The sequence below is a fragment of the Hermetia illucens genome, chromosome 2 (genome assembly GCF_905115235.1).
Source record: "Hermetia illucens chromosome 2, iHerIll2.2.curated.20191125, whole genome shotgun sequence".
In the NCBI taxonomy this organism is placed as follows: domain Eukaryota; kingdom Metazoa; phylum Arthropoda; class Insecta; order Diptera; family Stratiomyidae; genus Hermetia; species Hermetia illucens.
In genome coordinates, this window is record NC_051850.1 from 32,299,745 (window position 1) to 32,322,888 (window position 23,144).

At 40.1% G+C, this 23,144-nt stretch overlaps 1 protein-coding gene across 3 annotated transcripts in view; it reads right to left on the reverse strand.

Annotated features, from left to right (window-relative positions):
* Positions 1–19,694: 19,694 nt before the first annotated feature.
* LOC119650028 (phospholipase B1, membrane-associated) overlaps positions 19,695–23,144 on the reverse strand; it is a 46,851-nt gene continuing 43,401 nt past the window's right edge. For all 3 annotated transcript variants that reach the window (XM_038052507.1, XM_038052505.1, XM_038052506.1), the window contains one exon: positions 19,695–20,060. In XM_038052507.1, the coding sequence (XP_037908435.1) occupies positions 19,924–20,060 (137 nt within the window). In that variant the 3' untranslated portion in view covers positions 19,695–19,923. The remainder of the gene's footprint in view (positions 20,061–23,144) is intronic.

Sequence of the window (23,144 nt, forward strand, 5' to 3'; positions counted from 1 at the left end):
TCGATGTTCAGACCAATCTTGGCAAGTGAATTCTCGTTAGCGCGAATTACGTAATCATGCCACTGAAGACGCCTCTCCCGCAATTCTTCCACACCCCATATCGATTTTGGATATCCTCATTTCGGATGTGATCAAAACGTGTCATGTCACAAGTCCAACGCAAGATTTTCCTCTCCACTACCGCGAGACGCCGTTCATTGTCTTTTATAGTCAGCCAACACTGAGAACCATAGAGGGCGACAGGGCGGAAATGAAAACATTACAGGAAAAGCGTTTCAGCAGTCAAGAGGGGCTAATATTGGGTATGAAAAATGTTTTGACGACACTGGCGATTACTTTATATTCCATAATATCGATTTTGATGGACAACTGCATATTTATATTGTTATTTTTAACTAATTATGGTAATATATTTAGGCGACGATAGCGTGGAATTGAATAGCAATAGAGTCATGTCTTAAAATAGTTTTTTTCTCTCTAATAGAAAACTACTTTTTATTTCTTTCGAAAATCATAGCTTGGAATTGCAAGGTTGGAGATAGGTGTTCAGTTTAATTTTCACCGCCATCGCCTTCAGGCCACTTCGATTTACCTATCGAAAACTGCTCTTGTTACGTATCCGAAAAAGCTAATCAAATTAACTCCCATTCTTAGATTTGCAGTAACGGAATTATCAATTGGCTTCCTCCTGAACTGTTTGACCTTCTTCAAGATTAAAGAGAAAAAGTGATTCATTCACTTTGCCTCTGGCTCCAATGATAAAAACAGGAAATTTATCATCGCATTATAACAACATTTTATCTAATATTTCAACTAATTGGAAATTACCGATCCAATGGATTTACTATTGAATAGAAACCTTGGCCTTGCTGAAATTTCGACAATAATTAGATTACAAGAGTGCCTCGATGATTATTTTTAAACACAATCAATCTATATTTGGTTGATCGAGCTGAAATCAAAAATGTTTTCATCTTTTGTAATGAATTGTTCGTAAATTGCTAATTGTTCAAGTGCGTTGGTTTCTACAAAAGGTGGGTAAATATGGTTGCATGCTATGTATCTAATAGATGTAATTTGTTTCTGTTTTGAAGATTGTTTCCAAGTTGACTTTCAGCTCAACATTTAAGTACGTACTTGAACTTGGCAATAACAGTAGAACTTGATATTTGTGCACTATCAAGTGCAATGTACTTACCAATTCGAGACTGCAATTAATAAAGTAATGCTTGGACTGAAAGTTGATGAATACTTTTGTTGCAATTTGTTTTATTTAATCTTCGAATTATGTATATGTTCTGAATGTAGCTTACTAGGAAATTTGTTTGACCACGCTTTTTTCCTCTTTTGGATGAATTGCAAGTAGTTATGTTTGACTTTTTGAAGGTTCATTGTAGGGAATAGTTGTATCAGTAATAGAAAGTGATAAATTATTATTCATTAATTAATGCGACCGTGGTTCACTTGATTACACTGCATATATCAATCATTTGTCCTTGACTACCTCAGAACAAATCCCTCTGTCCCAATGAGATTTCAACTGCATCCACCGCTGCTCTAATTATCATACTAACCCATCTGGATACTACGCTTACCTTTACAATAGAGATGCGCCAACCATCACTTTGCTAGGTGATGTGATATCATATCATGTTTCGCGGAAAGTGATATTACAAGAGAATATATATGCATGTGAAAAGAATATTACACAGCAATGCCAGAAACATCACCTTTCATTACTCTAACCATACATGTGATGTTATATCGCATATTATACTCGACTGCCGATATTACCAAATATTAATTAAGACTAGAGTAATTTTTGCCCTGCATTTATTATATTCGTGGTGTAAAATATGGGCAGTCCCCGGAAGGCATGAAAGAAGAGTGAACCTTTTATGCAAGTGAAGAAAAAAAACACAAACTTGTGCTCAGGAGAATGGTTTGAAGTATTGTATTATATTACTCGGTGATGTTAAGTGATATTTTGTAGTATGACCTCATTCGAAACGGACATTATACAACATTACTTATAACAAGAATAATGTAATTATCACTTCTTTACTGGGTAGTGCTAAGGTGATGTTCTGACGTTAAGAAATATTGCGATATTTGGTGATGGCAACGTGATTTAAGGCGGTATCATTTTTGTGGTATAGCATATATCACAATATCAGTAGGAATTGGTATCCCCACTTTACTATTTATCACTACTTGAGCTTATAAATAACATTATTTTTGTTTTGCTTAAGAATAGACTGAATAAAGGATATATATTGAAGGTATTTATCGATTCGAAAGAATGATTATACCATGAGCAAGCAATTTAGAAAGTTCCCAACCATTTTTTAGATTTGAGTGTTAATAATTGTGAATGCAGAGCTAAGATTAAAAAGTGTTTCTTCTGAAAAATATTTACATAATTATTATATATCAGTTTATTCTAAAATGCAGGCTCTACACCACTTCATGATTTTCCATCAATCGTTATTCTTGAGTATGTTATATGAACTTGGTGTCAAGCAGAGTCCTCTAACAGACACTACGATTTCATTCACATCGTGAACAGAATTATACGGTTTTTAAGTGATCCCAATAGAATTTGAATTACTGATCTGGTAACAATTGTTATATCCAGGAATGGATCAGCACCAACTACCTAAATAAGTACGTTCTTAGGATCTTTGCTGAGACGTTTATCAGGTTTAGCGAAAAAATGTCTTCCAAGAATTATAGGGTCAACTTTGGCGCCATTTTCTAATACCAAAAGTCTAATTTGGTCCTCTCCCTTTCACATATTACTGACCTATCCTGCAAGGCTCCGTATTCCACTCATTCACTTAGCAACTGAGCCTAAGAAATTCCTTGCTGTTGTCTATCTACTAAAATTTGAGGGTAATATTTGTCCCCGTCTGTCGCGCCTCTCTCGCCATTTTTTCCCTCTGTAGATTATCTATTAGTTATCATTGTGACTAAGTACATTTTTTTACAAGATCTCCAGGCACTGTAGAAGAGATTGCACTATTTTGTCGCATTTGAAGTCTTTCATCCGAATTTTCTTATCATCTTCCTTCCTTGACTCACAGCTTTCTTCTTGTTTTACTGTGATTTAAGAAAATATCAAAACGTTCATACTTCGATAGAGCAGAAAAAAACAAAACCTTATTAAAGTCGATTCACTGTCTGTCTGTCTGGCACACACACTTTTCTACAAAACGGCTAAGCCGATCCAAACGAAAATTCGTGGACATATGGGAACTATGAAATCCTACGCATATAGCAAGTGACATAAATTTAGGTGGAGTTTAAAGGGGGCTCCCCATACATGTAAAGGAGGATGTAAAATTTTTTTTATCGAATATAGTCTGGCGGGGTATCAAATGAAAGGCCTCAATTAGTACGATATTAGCTTTGACGTGAATTGTAAAGGACGCGAGTAAGAAGTCAAAATATTAAAGTGAGACAGGACTCAGTTTTGGAAACTACCCAACCTAAAAATCCGAAAAAATAGGAAGGTGCGCTTAGATGAAATCTAGGACTCGAAATATGTCCCATTCTGATATCTGCTCAAATAAACTTACTAATAGTGTATAACCAACTTTTAGAAATTGACTCGAAAATCCACTTTAAGTTCATGCACCCACATAGAGGACAGTATCTTGGATACGCATGCCAAGTTTCATGAAAATCCAATTATTTGTGTCAAGGTTATAGCAGTTCAAACTTATCAACTCCATTCATGAAGTTCTACTTCTCCCCAGCCCTTTTTAAGGTTCTTGTCTTTTTGTCCATCTGTCTGTCTATTTGTCTACCTGCCTGTCTGTTTGTCTGTCACACGAACTTATCTCAGAAACAGCTATACCGATTGACACGAAATTTGGTGAGAAGGTGGAAACTGCGAACGCCCAGGCATGTAGTGAGTGACATATTTCTATGTTGAGATTAAGGGAGGGGTTTTTCATACATGCAAAAGTGGGGTGTAAAATTTTTTTTCACCGAATGTAGTCATGTTGGGTATCAAATGAAAGGTCTTGATTAGTACTTTTCGATGTCGGTCTTATTTTTGACATTGGTAGTTCTCAAACCAACCCAAACCAAAAATTAAAAGAAAAATCATTAAGCTGCCTCTATACGGTGTTCAGCACTGAAAATACTCTTCATATCTCCATATCTGCTCAAATTAAGTTGATAATAGTATATTGCTATATTTTTGGGGAAATTGAGAAAAACCCCCCTTAAGTTTATCCTAGAGTTATAAAATTGAAGTAATATAGATTTAAGTATGAAGCATGTTATCCCCAAATTATGAACAAAGTTACAGTAACTCAAAGTTGACTATACCGTATAAATTTACTGCAACTAAATATCAACATCATACTAAAGTGAGTACTCTGACATGCTAAATGCATACATGTAACGGGCTACGTACAAATGGGATACATATATACTCACAGAACAAACCAACAAAACCTTTCATACCTGAGCCGCCGAGTTTCCGGTTTCCCGACTTGTTTGTATCTGTTGTAGGTGAAGCTCTGCACATTTATTGATAATATTAAACCCCGAGTGTGAAGCGTATGCGGTTGGGTATTATCAATATAGTGCTTTCCATCAAATGATTTATTTAAATCGCTTCCTAAAAAATAGGGGGTAATGGAATTTTTAACTATGTGGCACGGAACTGTCATGTACTCATCGCTCCTCATATCTTCTTTTTTTTCCTCACCCTTTGTCCCGTTCACAAGTGAAGTCGGCTTGTCGTCATCGGTTTCGTCATTTTATTTTATCAAATGCCTGATCTAGTCCAGTACAACAGCTTCGTCTCCATTACCACAATACGCCATTATTTGTCTTTTATAGTCGGCCAACACTCAGAACTATAGAGCGGGACAGGACGGATGAGATTACGGTAATTGCAGATTTGAGACGTTCGTTAATACGTCGATCACAAAGAACACCAGTTGCGGAAGGGAACTTCATCCAGGTTGCGCTACGCGTGAAGTAATTTCATTACGCAGTTCTCCAGTGGCTGGTTTCATTGACCCGAGATATTTAAATCATTCAGTTCTGGGCAGGTCATTGCCGCTAACAGAACTGAGCGATTTAAATATCTCGAGTTAATGCTATCAGCCAATGGGGAACTGCGATATACTCCTCCGGTTTCTCGGCTTCGGGAAGTGGAATTTAATGCGAAGAGCTTCTTGAATATACTGCTCTGCTGCCGATTTCCGGTCCCCGAGTAGAGGGTAGAGAAGTTTGAAGACAATTTCTCTCCCACTTTTCCTCTACCATCGGTGCGGTTACTGAGGTCGAGGAAGCAATAAAATGAAAGACATCGTGGAAAGCAAGAATACCTAACCACATCGCATTTGAGCTCTGGAAAGCGAAGGGCTGGGATCCAACACTGTGGCTCAGTGGATTCTTCAATCGGGTTATTCAGGAAGGTGGAATACCAAATGACTGACAAGAAATCGCAACCGTTCCAATATGGAAAAATAAAGGTAGACCAGCAGAGTGTTCAAATTACCGTCCGATCCGGTTGTCGTCCCATACCATGAAGATTTTTAAAAGCATTCCTGACAATTGTATTCGTGACATCGTTCAAATAACCGTGGATTTGTAAAGAACTTCGGAATTACCAACGCAATACACACTGCGCGGTTACTCATGGAGAAATACCGTGAATAGCATCGCTCCCTTTGCATTGCATTATTCTATCTAGGGAAAGCGTTTAACCGTGTGCCACAAGAACTCATCTGGTATACTCTACGACAAAACCTAGTACCAGAAGAACTCGTGCGTTGGGTTAAAATGAAACAGGCACTATCACTATCAGTGGCAGGGGCCTGCCCACATCTGAGCGATTTAAACTTCTTAGGTCAATGCTATCAACCAATGGAGAACTGCGTTATAAAATTGCTTCACGGATTAGTGCAATCTGAAGAAGTGGCGTTCTACAACTTGTGCCTCACGATCGATGTGTCAATGAACGTCTCAGATCTAAAATTTACCGCAGTGTCGTCTGCCTTGCCGCCCTCTTTAGTTCTGAGTGTGGGCTGACTATAAAAGACAATGAATGCATCTCGTGATAATGGAGAAGAATATGTTGCGTTGGACTAGTGACGTAACATGCTTTTATCACATTCGAAATGAGGATATCTGCGATCGTTATGGAGTTGCACCATTCGTGGAAAAATTGCAAAAAAGGCGACTTCGATGATATTATCATGTAATTCGCGCTAACAAGAATAAATACCCATGACTGAACTGGAATTCGTATCATCTTCGTTGGCCAGTTGCATGTCCAACAGCGAAAACTTTGACAATGAACTAGATTTCCTTGGGTTTTTGCTGGTCATCAATAATCGTGGGCATAGGAGATCAAGGTGCAGAAACATGTTCGGATATTCGGGGGATTTTTTGATTTCTTTAACTCCACACCCCACGCTTTACTTTTCGACTAATTTCTGATCCAAACCGGTGATGATGGCTTTGTTTCTTCTCTTAAACTCGTTCAAATAAATTATATAAATGCTTTTAAAGTTATTCATCTGATTTTTAGAATTCTAGTGATATTATTTGATTTTTTCAAAAAATTTTCTGCACGATTGGTTCGTGCTAAGGGTCTACGTTATTTTTGACTATATGTCAGCATTCTGCCTAAATTCCTACCCAAAATAGATGTCTGCGAATTTCGTCCCTTTCCGGAATTCGACCAAATAATTAGAATATCAATGGTAATATTCTTTCATCTGATTTTCCGAAACCTTTACTTGTTTTTTAAATTTTTCTACCCTCTGAATTTGCTTGAAATTTTCTGTCCCAGGGCGCGTATCAAAATTTCATTCTTTTCTATGAAGTTGCTCAATGATCGACGATACTGAGATCACGCGGATTTCTGAATTTTTAAGCAGAGTTCTACTATTTTCCGAGTTATCACAACCTCGGCAGATGCCAGATTTACTAGCACTAGCACTGGTGTCAAGCATTTAGGCTCGGACGATCCTACCCACTTAGAAATAAATATAGAGGGGCTCCGGTGGTGCACACCGGTGCGTGGTAGGTTATAGGGACCATTCGTCAAGAACTCCCCGCAACATCGAGCATGTGTGCAGAATAGTATATTTCTGCATGGTTCGAACGAGACTGTGTGACAGTTCAAGGACATGAAGGGTAGCCATGGGGGATTTAGGTACAGCATCTGTAGTTGTCAACATTATGGGAGCTACAATTACCCTCTCGAGATGACAAATTTCTTTGATTTCCGGAGCAAGTGGTTTATAGTTCATGTTCTTTTCTACGTATTTTCGTTCAAGGATACTATGATGAAGGATAGCAAGTTTATCTTCGCCTTTTTGCACATGGTGATTGCTCATGGTAGTTTTTCATTTCACGAACTCCCGGGTGTAAAAAAAATCCGGGTATCTGGGCGAAAAAGACTTCGTTACTGTCGGTGGTCGTGAATTGCGCAGTATCCGACATTGGAGAGTCTGGCGGACAGGAGTCGGCAAAATGCACGTTTCTTTCGAATGCGAGCCATATTTTGAATGCATCTGTCAGTGAAGATAGCGAATTTATTTACTCTGCATATTATATTTTTCCTTGAGAGATGTAACCATACCAGAATTCGCAGGTATTTGTAGAAGTCTGTCTCGGTTATAGCCTGGATGGGGATGTTACCAACGCTATGTGCGGCATGCGGCTCATGGCTTGAATTCGACACTTGCTTAACCCAAATTCCATTCGAATATCACGGCGAAACATGTCAATTATTTGCAAAAGATTCCTAAGGTGGTGCCCTTTAACATCATTCAGTAACCATGAACCCCCCCAGTGCCATATATAACCAAAGAGGACTCAAAGAATCCTCCTTGAAAGTGTCTTTCCATATGTCGATGGACTCTGGGGTGTAGGTATCTTCAGATGAATGCACTGGCAAGGTGGTATGTCACCCTTCCATGACTGTCGCCTAACACTTTATTCATTTAGAATCAATGAGTTACAGAGGTAGGACATGGATTACCCAGGTGCGTGGGATTCCGTCAAAATCCTTGTCATAATCGATATAGCAACTACAAAGATTTCTTTGGCCTCTAGTTGCCCGTTCTACAACTAACTGATCGATAATGAGTTGTTCTTTGCAACCTATTGACCCCACTTAGCAGTCTTTTTTTAGGAGTAGGGGGTTACCTACCTTGTCTTTAAAAAGGACTAGATTGGGAATTCGTCAGGCCAAGTGCTTGTCGTATGTATACTGGTAAACTTTTGATACCAGAAAGTCTGCACCAGATGGAGACCAGGGCCCCTCCAGTTCTTTGAGCTGTTTGTCGTTCGCCGAAACTTCTCTTCGGTAACATCCGCAAAATTCATGTCCGGCATAGTGGCATGCTGGACGAGTAAGTTCCAAATTTCACCTCAATATTCTTTTGCTTCCGTTACCGAAAACTGTAGTCTGAAGTGACTTCCGACATACCGTCCCAACCGACTACATACGAGTGAAAGTTTAATGTGTCTAGAATTTCAATTAGAGGTGTTACTGGGGATGACACTCGACAATCTATTTTTCAGCCATTTGCTACTATTGCTATTGAATTGAGTCAGCCCAGCAATGTCTAGCTTTAATGAATCGTTCTGACGTTCCATACGAATTTTCAATGGTGGATACTTTGGTCACTCAAACTTCAAAGTGAATCTTATGAGCGTGCAACCTGCTGACAATGCACAAGTGATTGTAGTCACAGAAGCGACATATGTATATACCAGCCCACCTTCGAGTCCTAATCTTATCATTGATTTGAGATAGAATTCTCTGCCTGGTGTATGCAAAGGATTCATTTCCCAAATTTCTATACACACTCCTTGGAATTTGTCCCAAATTTCAGCGGGGGGAGGGGAAGAGAGCTTCGCGAGTATAGAAACTGTTGAACGCATTGCGGCGTGATGTTGTTGGTGTCGTCGCCTCTGCCCCCATCGGCTTTCGGTCACTAGTTTCGGTGATGAGCTCAAGTCGAATACCCTCTCTGATGACGGCCTTGATTGTGTCGCTGCAAGTAAGCGGTGCTCGTCTACGATTCACTGTCACGTGTACGTATTGAGGGAAGCCCTCGATGAATAACGAAGGACGGTAAGATGTTGTATCTACCCTCGCCGTTATTTCGTTGTAGGAGCGATGATAAGGAGGTTTATATCCTCACTCCAATTCAACCGCTGCCTATGCCAACCTGCCGAAGTGATCGACACTGATTGTGGCGAAACAGCTATAGCGGGCTCCAGCCGGTTATCCGTACTCGATTTTAAGTTCCTCCTTCTTTACAATTGAAGAATTAGCACTTTCTACCTAACTGCCAGGTATGGGGAAAGCTTCCTCAGTGAGTAATCTGGAAGACTATCTGGTTCTAGTACGTATCCCTTGAGGCGCTTCGGTGGCGTATAGTCTTTCAGGTTGAAGCTATCCATCCCTCCTATTTTCACAACTGGACTTCTGGTCAACTTTCGGCCTAAGACCGGATATTTATGCTGTAGGCGACTTTAGACTTTGAAGTTATGCCAAAATGGGAAATTAGAAATAATTGTTTTTAACAAAGTGGGTCAAGTTAAATATTTTTGGGGAGTTTATCTGTTTTAGGATAAATGCGGTTTAACCTTGTCCTACTTTTATTATATCTATTATGCATAATTTAACATGTAATCGTGGATATTGTACTTGCTTTAAATTTGCATTTTAAGCTTACATAGAACATTTAAATTTCAAATAAACCATTGGCGTCGTACATTAGTCAAATATGAAATGATGAATTTCAAAAATAAGTACATATATATGTGCTTATAGACACCTTCGTATATCTACAAAATTTCCAACTTTAGACAGATTGTTTGGATTATTAAAAAAAATGTCACGTTCAATGAGTAATCCTTACGATGAATGTTAATATTCTGGCCACCGGTAATTTCTCACACCGAATTAAAAATTCATCACACTCCAATGGACTTTTGAATTTCAGATAATCTCGCGTTGATAAAAATCTTCCATATGTACTGGACATGCAACATGCATAACAATTAGTCCTGGTTATTCTGATTTCTGATTGATTTCGTAACGTACGCAGACTATCCTTAGGATGGTTTCCTGGTTCGTTGCTTCCTTTGTTTGGACCTGGTCCGGTTTTATTTTAATTTAGATAATTGTATACTTGCTAACTAGGAAAAATCCAAAAAACTCAACCAGAAATATCTATAGTAAAAAAGTAAATGCTTGATTTGATTTACTGACATTGATGCTAGTGTTTTGGTTTGATTCGATTTCAAATTTTTGAAAGTCATTGTCGTACTAAGTTGCTTAAGCAGGCATGCATGTTGACGTGGTCAGAAACGTACATAAAAGACAAGGTTGATTGTGGCATGTTGAACAGTTATTAAAAATTAATGCTAATCAGGTGGATTTGTTCATCATTGCAATTATTGTTTTTCAACGAAGTACCTGTTCCAAGTGAATAATAATTTCATTTGAAATGTCTACATTGTGGTCTCAACACTCAGTCACAAATGTAAAACGCAGTAATTTATTTAAATTATTACACCATTCCCAGACTGTTCTGTTTATTCAGAAGGTTCAAAAGGCTAATTCGAAGATAAGTTCCTTATTTGGAGATGCCAATTTTTTAATTGTTTGTATAATACCAACAAATTGTTCGCACGAGACTGCTAGAATGAAAGTTCTCAATTACCATAGTACCCATAAAAACAGACAAAAACGAGACAGGAGAATATATATAAGTAGCAAGCGATACATCATCCAGAGACCATAGTTTACATGTTATTACCACTGGATGAAAGTGATTCTCCATCTGTTTGCAATCGACGAATTTTAGATTTAGAGATATGAAACAAAGTTTTATCAAAACCCGTTTATTGTGTTTCTCTTTTGAAGAGATGGAAACCATTAAAGACCGTAGTTCAAAACTTTAACCCGTTAAAACCCTCCTTCCTGGGGTCTGTTCATGGTTGCCAATCACCTCTTGGTGGAGTATAGCGCGTACATAACACCTATGCGCCATCGTTCGTTATTATCTGAAAGGCCCTTCTCAAGGCCCCTGTACTTCTTCTTTACTGTTCTGCGCCAAGTGCCCCGACTAAGTTCTTCGTTTGAAACAATATTAGGCCAGTGTACTCTGACGATAGGACGCGAACTAATATTTACGAAGGCTTGGCATTGTCAAGTAACAGTGGAGTTTAGTTTCCATGAGCTACTCCCATATAGCAACACAGAAAGAACACTAATAAAAAGTATTCTCAACTTAATCTTGATGTTGAGATAACTGCATTGCCAGATTTTAGACAGGGCAGCGAAATCTAATGCTATTAATACTTAGGGCAACATCCAGTTCGGCGCCATCGTCGGCAGAAACCACGCTTCCTCGATATACAAATTGATCGACACCTTTGACGCTCTGCCCATTGAAGCAGATATGAAGAGTGCTATGACCCGTCAGACTGAGAACCTTGGTTTTGTTGGGGTTTATCTTCAGTGCAACTCTACTTTCCTCTCTTTCCAAATCCAGATCCATTTGATCAAGGTCCATAAATCGTTGGGAGAGCAAACAGATGCCATGAGCGTAGTCGAGGTTTTTGAGGAAAGATGTCGTAATCTATCCTCCGAGATTTAGCCGCAGTGCAGCATGTGACATTTTGAGCCATCATATGTCACTCTGATATTGGCCACTAGTTCAGATACACTCTCTGTTTACACTATAGAAAGCTTGCTCCAAATCGATGAAGAGCAGATGCAACGAAGATCTTAACTCCGCACTATGTTCCAAAATGATCCGTAGGGTGTTGATTTATCCAATGCAGGAAGATCCGGAGCAGAAACAAGCCTGCTCTCTGTTAACCAAACTTTCGAGATGTTTTTTTTGTGTTCCAGGATTATTTTAGCTATTATTTTTACGATGGCAGGAATCAAGCAGATACCCCTCTAATTGTTATACTCAAGAGGGTCTCCTTCTTTGGAATCTTAACAATCACTCCACTCTCCTCTCCACTCTCTGGGAAAGGTCTCGGATTCCCAAGATTTTGATACGAGTGGAATAGTGGATCTATAGTAACTGCAGGTGCAGCGATAAATAATTCTGCGGAGAGACTGTCAAATCCAGAGACTTTATTCCGTTTGAGTGCATTGATGGCCGAAATTAATTCTCTTCTGCTTTGAGGACCAGTCTGTATCCGCATATTACGGTGACTACCCATTTAATCAACAAGAGGAAGAACCTCACTGGATGTGATACGGTTAAAAAAGAGAGAAGTTGATATTTGACGTCGTTAGGAGGAGCATCGAAAAATTAGTGGCCACATTCATGATCTTCAATGATGCGGTGTACACTTTTGAAATCATTGCGTTCTGCGACATCTTTCGCTTCCCTGATCAGCGCAATAGCAAATTCTCTCTTATCATGGTACGCACTATGCTGAATTGCCAGAGACTTTGCTCAGTATCGGAGTTTCATGTTCGGATGGCTCAAGTGGTTAGAGTGCTGGGCTGCCGAAGGGAAAATTCCTGGTTCAAATGTTACTGATGGCAGAGTAATTTGTATCGTGACTTAACGTCGGATACCAGTCGACTCAGCTGTGAATAAGTACCTGAGTCAATTCAGGGTAATAATCTTGGCGAGCTGACCACAATGCTTCCTGCAGTGTACTATAATCCTGTAGTGTACCGTTACGGTCTTGAATGAAGTCCTCTAACACACTTCAAGGCTCTGATTCAATATGGATTATTGCAGCCATCATTATTATTAATACTATCGGAGTTCAAATGGATTACGCAATCGCTCGCAGCGCTTAATAGAGCCTTCAACCACTTCCATTCATCGATTCGCTTCCACGATTTTGCAGTCAGCCAGATTTTATGGCGCCCATTCGGTATATCGCCGTCCACCTGTGTAGCATCCGAGAAAAGAGCATTTTTTAAGGCAGCCCAATGGCCATCGAAATTCTTAGGCGGGTTACCAAGTTTATCTGCCGTCCCATCGACAAGTCAATTCTCTCAGAGTCAAGCAACAGTTAGATTATACAAGCGGTCGATGTTGAACTTAAGTGGTCACAACTCCTCAACTCTGTGAGAAGTGGCGGACGCAACACGCAAGCGCTTTCGAAGTTGATGGCAGTGCCTCTCTTATTACGCACATCCAGGAGACAACTCTTAAATTTACTAATTATCACCGCTAAATGGTTGATTTGATTTTTTGTGCGATGTCGGTCAGTTGAAACCTAACTCACCTTATCGCAGCCTCTGGGCTCGAAAGTTAATGACGAAGCAGTGCAATTGCAGAAAGCGACAAACCTCCTACCATTGTTGTTATGGTTGTCACGATCGGGTTTCCTCATCACATGCCCGAGCAAGATGTTGTCATCCCACCTTGACATCCTGATTACTCATCAGGCCCACAATGTCACCTTTAACAGAAGCCTCCCCTGAACTGGGTTTAGTTGCTCGTGGAAAGTATCCTCCTCTACTACAACGGAAGTCCCCGTTCGTGCGTAGCATTGTACAATTGTGATACTCCTTAACCTGGACCGGAATCTTGTAGTTAGAAGTGTGTCAGAAAGCGGCTCAAGAGTCAAGAGAGGGCGCCTTTTCGCAGCGGTCAGAAGCCGCCCGATACCGGATTCGCGCGCTGCTTTCCAAAATGAAAAAGCACATTCCTGTTAGTGTGGCAAGAGGGAGAGGAGTACTCCCCTAAGTCCCATAATGTTATTAAGTTTAGGCCTAGAATGCCCAGCTTATATGTTTGAAATTGCCGCTCGAGTTGCAGAAAGTGAACATCCTGGGGAGCCTCGCTACCGTTATCGAGGAGCGTGCGTACTTCAGAGAAGCCAATCATAGTCCGGTTTCGATAGCCAGAGGTCGTAGTCGTGAGTTTAGTTCTTATCCAAGAAGTTGTTGACGTTTCGGTAGCAATGAAGTTTGAAAATGTGTAGGTTGCTATCCCATAAATTTCTATCCTTTTTAGTCACCTCTTACAACAACCCCCAACGCACAGGGCGCAATGTTTAGTAATGTAAAATTACAAGTATTAAATTTATTATTTAAAAATTTGTATCATAATTTAAGACTCCAATAGTAACACATAAATAAATCGAAAAGATTACATTTATTTTTATTGTCAAAAAAAAAAAATTCTAAAAAGAGGTTACATCAACTGTCACATAGGAAAACCTCCTTAAAGCAGGCCCCCAAAACCTATATTATTACTATTACTAGATTTAATGTTTTGTGTAGAACAAAACTGTCTGTCTCTCCGTCCATCTGTCTGTCTTTCCGGCTGCATGTCTGTATTTATTTCGATGGAACGTGGAAAGCTTCAAAACTAAGTGTTGGCTCTTGCCAGACGATTAAATGGGAGCCACTAAAATCACCTCCTTCTCTTTCCACTCTCCCGGCGGGATTCCCACATGAACCACATTACGTCGCGGGGCTGGATTAGAATTCACCCTGCACTCGTGTTCGTCTCTCATTTCTTCTTCCAATTGATTTCTACCTGTTTGAGCTTCTTATGGATACCTGCTATCATCTTATCGAGATTGCCATCGCTCAATTTGAGGCAGGGTCCACATCGTCTTCTTTTTCTACCACAGATATTGCTCTTATGGATTTTTCGGGCGGGGTCATCCTCATCCATATGGATTAAGCGGCCTGTTTGCCGCAACCTGTTCAGCCGAATTTTATCAACAACCAGAAGGTTATGGTATCGTTCATAGATTCCATCGATATACAGGCTACGGAATAGTCCATTCTTATGTAGAGAGCAAAACATTCCTCGGAGGATTCTTTTCTCCAATGCGGTCAAGTGTTCGCAATTTTTTTTCGCTAAGAACAAAACCTTATTAAAATTGGTTGACTGTCTGTCTGTGCGTCACACGCATTTTTCTCGGAGACTGTAGGAGCGATTGACACCAAATTTGGTGGAAAGATGGGGACTGTAAACGCTCACGCATACAGTGAGTTACATCCTTTCACGTCGAATTTAGGGGAAATCCCCATACATGCAAAAGGGGGTGTCAATTTTTTTTAAATTTTATTGTCATGTGGAGTACCAAACGAAAGGTCTCGGTTAGTACTTTCCGAAGCTAGTTAGTTGCTAGTAGTTTTGACATTTGTTGGAAAGGCGAGGAGTTCGGGGGATCGAGAGTGATCATTTATTTAACGGGGCCACTCTCAGAAACAGAATGGGCATATTGGAGCGATGGGTTGAGTACTTTGATGAGTTACTGAACAACCAGAACATCGGTGAGTGGAAGGTCCCGCCAACTGAAGACGACCACCACCAAGTATAAAAGAAACAGTCCGTGCAATTCATCGGCTAAAAAATCATAAGTCCCCAGGAGCCGATGGAATTACAGCCGAATTAGTCAAATATGAAGGCGACCTATTACACCAAGTGGTTCATCAACTTGTGCTTAAGGTATGGGACAGCGAATCAATGCCTGACGATTGGCAACGAGGCATTATCTGCCTCATACATAAAAAGGGAGATATCACACAGTGCAGCAATTATAGAGATATGACGTTGCTGAGTACCATCTATAAGATATTCTCTGCTATCTTGCTAGTGCGGATAGCCCCATATACCCAGAACATCATTGGCCTACACTAAAGAGGCTTCACTGTAGGCAAATCAGCGACAGATCAGATTTTCTTTGTGCGGCAAGCGATGGAAAAACTGTTGGAATATGGAAATCAGTTGCACCATCTATTCATCGACTTTAAAGCCGCCTATGATAGCATAGCCAGGGTAAGCCTGCACACGGCGATGAGAGAATTCCATATCCCGACGAAATTGATAAGACTGACTAGGCTGACCCTGACCAATGTGCGAGACCAGATAACAACAGCAGCATCGCTCTCAAGATCATTGGACATCAACAACGGTCTACGACAAGGGGATCTGACCCTCGAGAAAGTGATCCGTGATGCTGATGTAAATGCAAGAGGTAGGATCCTCTTTAAGTCCACCCAACTACTGGCCTATGCTGACGATATCGACATCATGGGAAGAACGGCCCGAGACGTACAAACTGCCTTCAACCAGATCGAGCAGGCGGCGCGAGATCTTGGGCTGCACATCAATGAAGGCAAGACAAAATATATGGTGGCAACGTCAGCACCGAAAACCAATCAACTAACAACATCAAATCAGGAAGAATAAGGATAGGAGAATACAACTTTGACACCGTTGATAATTTCTCCTATCTAGGGTCGAAAATCACAATCGATAACAGCTACGATGATGAAATCCGCGCACGGTTGTTGTCAGCCAACAGAGCCTATTTCAGCTTACAAAAACTGTTCCGCTCGAAACGTCTCACCATAGGATCAAAGCTCTTACTGTACAAGACAATGATCTTACCAGTCCTAATGTATAATATTTCTCGGAAACTTTCTTAGCAAGAAGAATTGCAAACTCTTGGCCGCGTTCGAGAGAAGAATCCTCTGAAGAATTTTTGGCCCCCTACATGGGGATGGACGATTCCGTAGCCTACATAACAACGAAATCTATGAGCGACACCTTGACCGTCAAGTTGTTGATAAAATCTGGCTCAATAGGTTACGGTGGGCGGGTCACTTAATCCGTATGGATGAGGATGATCCAGCCCGGAAAGTCTATAAGGGCAATATCTATGGTAGAAAAAGATGATTAGGCAGACCTTGCCTGAGATGGAGCGGTGGCGTAGGTCAGGACGCTAGACAGCTTATAGGGATATCGAATTTGTGGATCTCGGCGCAAAACCGGGATGTCTTGAGTTCCTTATTGAGGCGGGCCTAGACCGGATACCGGTTGTTGAACCGTTGATGACGATGATTGTCAGAAACCGCTCAACCAGAAAATCTGAAAAATCAAGGGATTTATTCTAGCACCTAGCAATGTAGGCTATAATATAGCCTGTAATCTTACCAAGTTTGGTGGAAATTGCACTATTCTATCAAAGTTATGATAGGTGTATTACGTGTTACGTACTAATGGGACAAATTTACACTCAAATGTCTGATACACACAAACCTTTCATACCTGAAGCGTTCATCTTCAGGTTTCCCAACTTTTATATGTTTCTAAGTAATTTCTGATAATAAATGATAATTTGAAAAGTATAATTTTTGTTCTTATTTTCAATTGTGTTGGGGCACCTTTTAACATTAAGACAAGTAGGTCAAATTTTGTACGCTTGATTTATCTATGGTAAGGCATTGCTATCCCTAGTGGACATGTTTGTTTGGTCGCAATGAACCATCTGTCGAGATTTTGTGAATGAAGGGTTTGCATACCCCACTTTCAGTTTACTTGGAGTCTTAATATGAATGCTTTCTTGAAATACTGCTTTCACAAAACATACTTATCTAGAATCGCTCGGTTTCATTTCAGTAGTATGTCCAAAGTATCGAAAGTGTGTAAGCATTGAGATTGACTGGCAGGTTTAATAAAACCCTGATTCCGTTGCGCCTACTTGGTACGTTTCCATGAACATGATCGTTGTTAGGTAGGTAGCAAACATTATTTAATTGGTTTATATTGAGCACGAGCTGATCATTAACGTAGTTCCCGGTATGCCTTACTCCAACCTTTCTTAAAGAGTAGTAGTGGTCGCACATGTGTCATTGGAGAAAAAGCACGTACAAGGGCAGTATTACGAGGGTGGTCTGAAAAGTTTCCAACCTCAACGTGAAGATGGCAGCACTCGTCAATAAAAGCTAGGGAATGTAGTTGCGCATCTTTTGACAGATACTCACCAAAATTTCCGCCATTTTGGACGCGCAGTGGTTATTTGACAATCGTTTGAGCAAGTCGATGTGAGTATTTTTGTGAAAATAGAAAAAATGGGGTATCGAGCTGTCATTTATTATTTGGTTTTGAAAGGCAATACGCCTACGCAAATCAAAGATAAGTTGGACGCTGTCTAAGGAGATTTCGCACCATCATTTACCACAGTGAAATTTTGGGCAGCTGAATTCAAACGTGGCCGTACAAGCTTGGGAGACGATAAACGTTCGGGACATCCACTAACAATAACATCGCTAAAACCCACCAAATTGTGCTAAACGACCATTGAATTAAAGTGAGAGAGATATCAGAGGCTATGAATATGTCAAAAGAAAGTGTTTGTTATATATTGAATGAAAATTTAGGCGTAAGAAAGCTGCCCGCGCGTTGCTCACACTAGACCAAAAATGTGTTCGAATGAACATTTCCAACGCTTTATAGGCGAAGTGTAAGCGTAATAAATCAGCGTTTTGGCGAAAATTAATTGTTGTAGATGAAACTTGGATAGACCATTATGCGCCTGAAACAAAAATACAGTCCACTGTTTTGATTTCGAAGGGGGAAATTGATCCAAAAAACACAAAAACTGTTTGTTCGGCTGGGAAAGAGATGACGACAATTTTTTGGGTTGCCATAGAGTTATCTTAGTCGATTATCTTCAAATAGGGAAAACCATAACAGGAGCATACTACGTATCATTACTCGACAAGCTAAAGGCATACATTGCAGGAAAACGGTCACAAAAAAAAATCTGTTTCACCAAGACAATGCGCCGTCTCTCACCTCTGTGGTTACTATGGCGAAAATCCACGAATTACGGTTTGAAAGCGATCTAGTCCCAAGCGACTTCTGTTTGCTCCCCAATCTAAAAATTGCGCTCGGAGGACAAAGATTTTCGTCGTCTTCGTAAGCAATTATTTTGCAGAAAAAGGCGCCGAGTACTATTTGGACGGGTTGAAGAGATGGGAGTATCGCTGGGAGAAGTGTGTAGACTTACAAGGAGACTATGTAGAAAAATAAAAATAAATTAAAAAAAAAATGTCTTGTATCATTGTTAGTTCGGAAATTTTTCAGACCATCCACGTATGTCCACAGAACTAACAAATGGTCGATTGCAATTTCGCAATGTCAGAAAAAATCTTTTCTTAACACTAAAAAGATGGGAAGGTTTTCTTAATCTGCAATTTTATGTTGTGAGCTCTGTGTCAAAAATCAAGAGGAGAAAAGATCAAGTTTAGTTTTGAAAAGCATTGAATAAGTCTAACCTGTATTTAAGTTGCGATACTTGACCAACTCAGTTCAAACCGATATTACTAAAGTCTTAACTTTCCTCATAAAAATGCTCACTTGCTACTCGTATTTCAAAATTGTTGATTTTTGAATTCCCCGATATCTTTTCATTCTTGCCTTACATAGTTTTAGATAGTTCATTGCGGTTGCCTGAATTTGAGATTGTAACAAATGCAGATGATCCTTTTGCGATTGTGGTGACGATCATATGGCAGGATGAGTTCTTCTCGCTGTTTAACTCTGTATCTCTTAATTATGGTGAAAATAGTATATAGGCCTTGCATCCACTGAACGAATGCTGAACTTGACCTCACGGAAAACGGTCGAAACTGTGATGTTACTGCGGAACTCTGTTGTCACAAAGTCAATTCGTGTTGGAAAAGGTCTGCATGCCAGAGCGAAGAAATGTGTCTAATGTTTTTTTATTTTCACTGGACTATTGTATCTACCGTTACTTACTTTCTCTAATTGTAACTAATTAGATTGTTGCATTTATATGTCAAAAATAATCTTACCTAGTTTCACTTCTTTGATACTCTCTCTGGGTTAATCATAAAAATTTATACTTCAAGTAAAAAGATTTATTCATTATATTCGAACAACTTTATTTTGCCCAAGATATCAATCACAGAATTGGTTTATCCTTAAAAAACTACAGTTCTTCGCTATTAAATTAGGAAAAGCTTCTTAAAATCCTAACTGAACACCATCCAAGCTTCTTAAATTTTAAGTTTAGGCATTTCGTTTCTATCATATAAACAGTTAGAGTTTTCTTAACATAATACTGAAGCTCCAATTTGCAGAACATGAACCCAATGGCAATTCAGGTTCGGCTATTTTCTCTTGTGGCAAAATAGGGACGTTCCTTCGTTGGGCATTTAAACTCCTCGAATTCAACTTTCCAGGACTCGTATTTTTGGCCGTCGGGTTCCAGCATATTGTTCCATAGAGCATTAGTCGCTGAAATTGCAAATTTTAAAGGAGGAGCGATAAATTTGCATGCGATACTTAGCAACAATTGATGGAAAACATAATAACATATATTGCCAACAAATAGTAACTTCTGAGGGGTGGGAAATGCTTATGAAGCGGATGGAGGGATATCGAGGTTATGGGAATACAAATGGATGGTGGGTTTAACGCTTATGTTGAAAACTTCATGAAGAGACTTGGGTATAAAGTAGGGAGCTTGTACCTTTGTGCTAAGGAAGTATGTAGAGGACTGGGGTGATGAGGATATGAGAAAAGTCAACCTCTAGGATCATAAAATAAACTTTGCTACTGTTAAGTTTTAGATTCTGTACTGCAGAAGATTTTAATAGATTATGCAAAAGGTAACAATGAGTTTCCACTTGTTTTTATTGTTTTGATAGGCATGAATCCTGTGATAAAAGAAGAGACTGACAGAGACTGCTTTCCCTCGCATTTTCATTCAACCGGTAAGTCTCTTGGTCAATAAAATATTGTGGCGAATATTTTTAAGAAAATTTTTAAGTAACGTCATCTGAAATTTGAAACGCCACATGGCCACATGAACTGGAAAAGAATGGGTTGACTATTTAGTTACAATACTTGATCATTGATGGTTTGTTGGAAAGTGGTTCCAAAATCAAGGTAGCTCCTAACAAAGCGCTCCAGTAATTTTTGTATCATCGGTGGGAAGAAAATAGACCAAGGACGATTTTTAGTTTTGGAAATTTTAAGGTTGTGTATAAGAAAGTAGCTCAAACGGAAGCTGAATGAAATACTATACAACATAGGTTAGAGAAGAATTGCAAAGGGAGGAGGAAATAATGGAAGCTGCAAAGGAAGGAACTTGTAAAGCACCAGGAAGGAAAAATTTAGGCAATAAGGAGAAGCTGTGAAACATTAAGAAAAACCCATAACATCTCTTAAGAGGGTCGCCTACTTTAGATCCGCAAGGTGAAATATAGTTTTTAGAATTAATTGTGACTTCCTACTTTGATCAATTTTTTTAGGCCTATTAAAGGCTGTAAAAATTGAATGAAACAAAAATTTGGAAATCGTCTCCTTTTACAAATATTTCTGGTAGAACTCCTCAGAGTTAAGTAATAGCAACTTTTGGGAAGTCTCTTTTAAGGATATATAACGGATTGGGGAAATTTATGATTAAATTTACGATACTAGGGCCGAAGAGCGGTTTATGATTTGCCAACAGTTGGAGGATTATTTTTTTTGGGAAAGCATTTTTACCTAAAAACGAAATTGAAAGGATAGAGAATCTTTGCTCCGCTAAAGCGCCCGGTTTCGATTCCATGTACCTAAGACGGAAAGTGTATTTCACAAGGCGTATTTCTGCTAACATCAAAATTCGAAAAATGTAAAAAAAAAAGCAAATCGATTTCTGGAAATTCCGAAGGTAAACGACTGCCTAAAGGAAGATATAAACCAGAGGATACAAGATGAATCGGCTTTGAAAATATACGGCTGTGAACTCTGCGTTTGCGAGGCAAGTTTAGAAATATAAGCTTCATTAACGTTCACGCCCCTACAGAGGAGACTGCAGAGTCGGAGAATGATACCTTCTACGAGGCAGTTGAGAGGACCCTCGAAGCCTGTCCCAAGTATAATATCAAAATCATACTTGGAGATTTCAACAGTTAAGTAGGGAAGGAGCCCGCATTCAGGCAATACGTCGGCTCCCATAGCTTAGATAGGGATACCAATGATAACGGACAGCGCATTATCCATAATGGTTGTCGGAAGTACCTGGTTTGCGCGGAAAGCGGTTCACAATCATATGTGGGTCTCTCCAGACGGGACCACTTTCAACCAAATTGACCACGTGCTGATTGAACGTAGCCACCTCTCAGTCTTGATGAATGTCAGAACATATAGGCGGGCCAATACAGATTGGGATGACTATCTCGTTGGCATGGTGCTCCGAGCTCGAATTACGACACCACCTACAATCCCCTCTGACAATCAGGTGAGAGTGAATACTGAAGCCATGCACAACACAGCCCTCCGCGACACCTATAAGAGGGAAATGGATGCCGCAATATCCGCAGTCAACTGAGATCCTGGAGATGAAGCATCAACAAATGACCTTCACAACCACCTGGAGAACGTTATCATTTATACGGCCACAAAGATACTTGGCCCCAGCCGGAAAAAAAGTCAGAACGGCTGGTTTAACGATGAATGTAAGCTAGCTACGGAACGGAAGAATGCAGCATACCGAGTAATGTTGCATTCTCAAAGAACGCGGGCACGCGCAGAGACTTATCACGAACTCCGTCGAGCGGAGCGACTTCACAGAGGGTAAAAGGAAGCCTGGGAGAACTAACAAGTCTGTGAGCTACAAAAATGCAGGGAGCAACCGCACCAGGCGCGGAAGTTTTACCAAACAGTCAGCAGGATGAAGCCTTAGACACCGCGATGGTCATCCTGCCGAGACAAAGAGGGAAATCTGATTTCCGACAGAATGGGCATATTGGAGCGATGGGTTGAGTACTTTGATGAACTGCTGAACAGCCAGAACATCCGCGGCTTGAAGGTGCCGCCAGCTGAAGACGACGGACAAATGTTGCCACCACCAAGCATAGAAGAACCAGTCCGTACAATCTACCCGCTTAAAAGTTATAAGTCGCTAGGAGCCGATGGAATTACAGCCGAATTGGTTAAACATGGAGGCAATCAACTACACCAAGCGGTTCATCAACTAATGCTCAAGGTGTGGGACAGCGAATCAATGCCTAATGATTGGCAATGGGGCATTATCTGTTCCATATAAAAAAGGGAGATATCACGCAATGCAGTAATGGTAGAGATATAACGGTGCTGAGTACCATTTATAAGATATTGTCCGCTAGCTTGCTAGGTCGGATAGCCTCATACGCCCAAAAGATCATTGGCCTAAAGCTGTTTCATTCCAGGCAAACCAGCAATAAGTTAGATCTTCTCTGTGTGGCAAGCTGGAATATGGCCATCAGTTGCACCATCTTTTCATGGACTTTAAAGCCACCTATGATAGCATAGCCAGGGTAAAACTGTGCACGGTCATGAGAGAATTCGGTATCC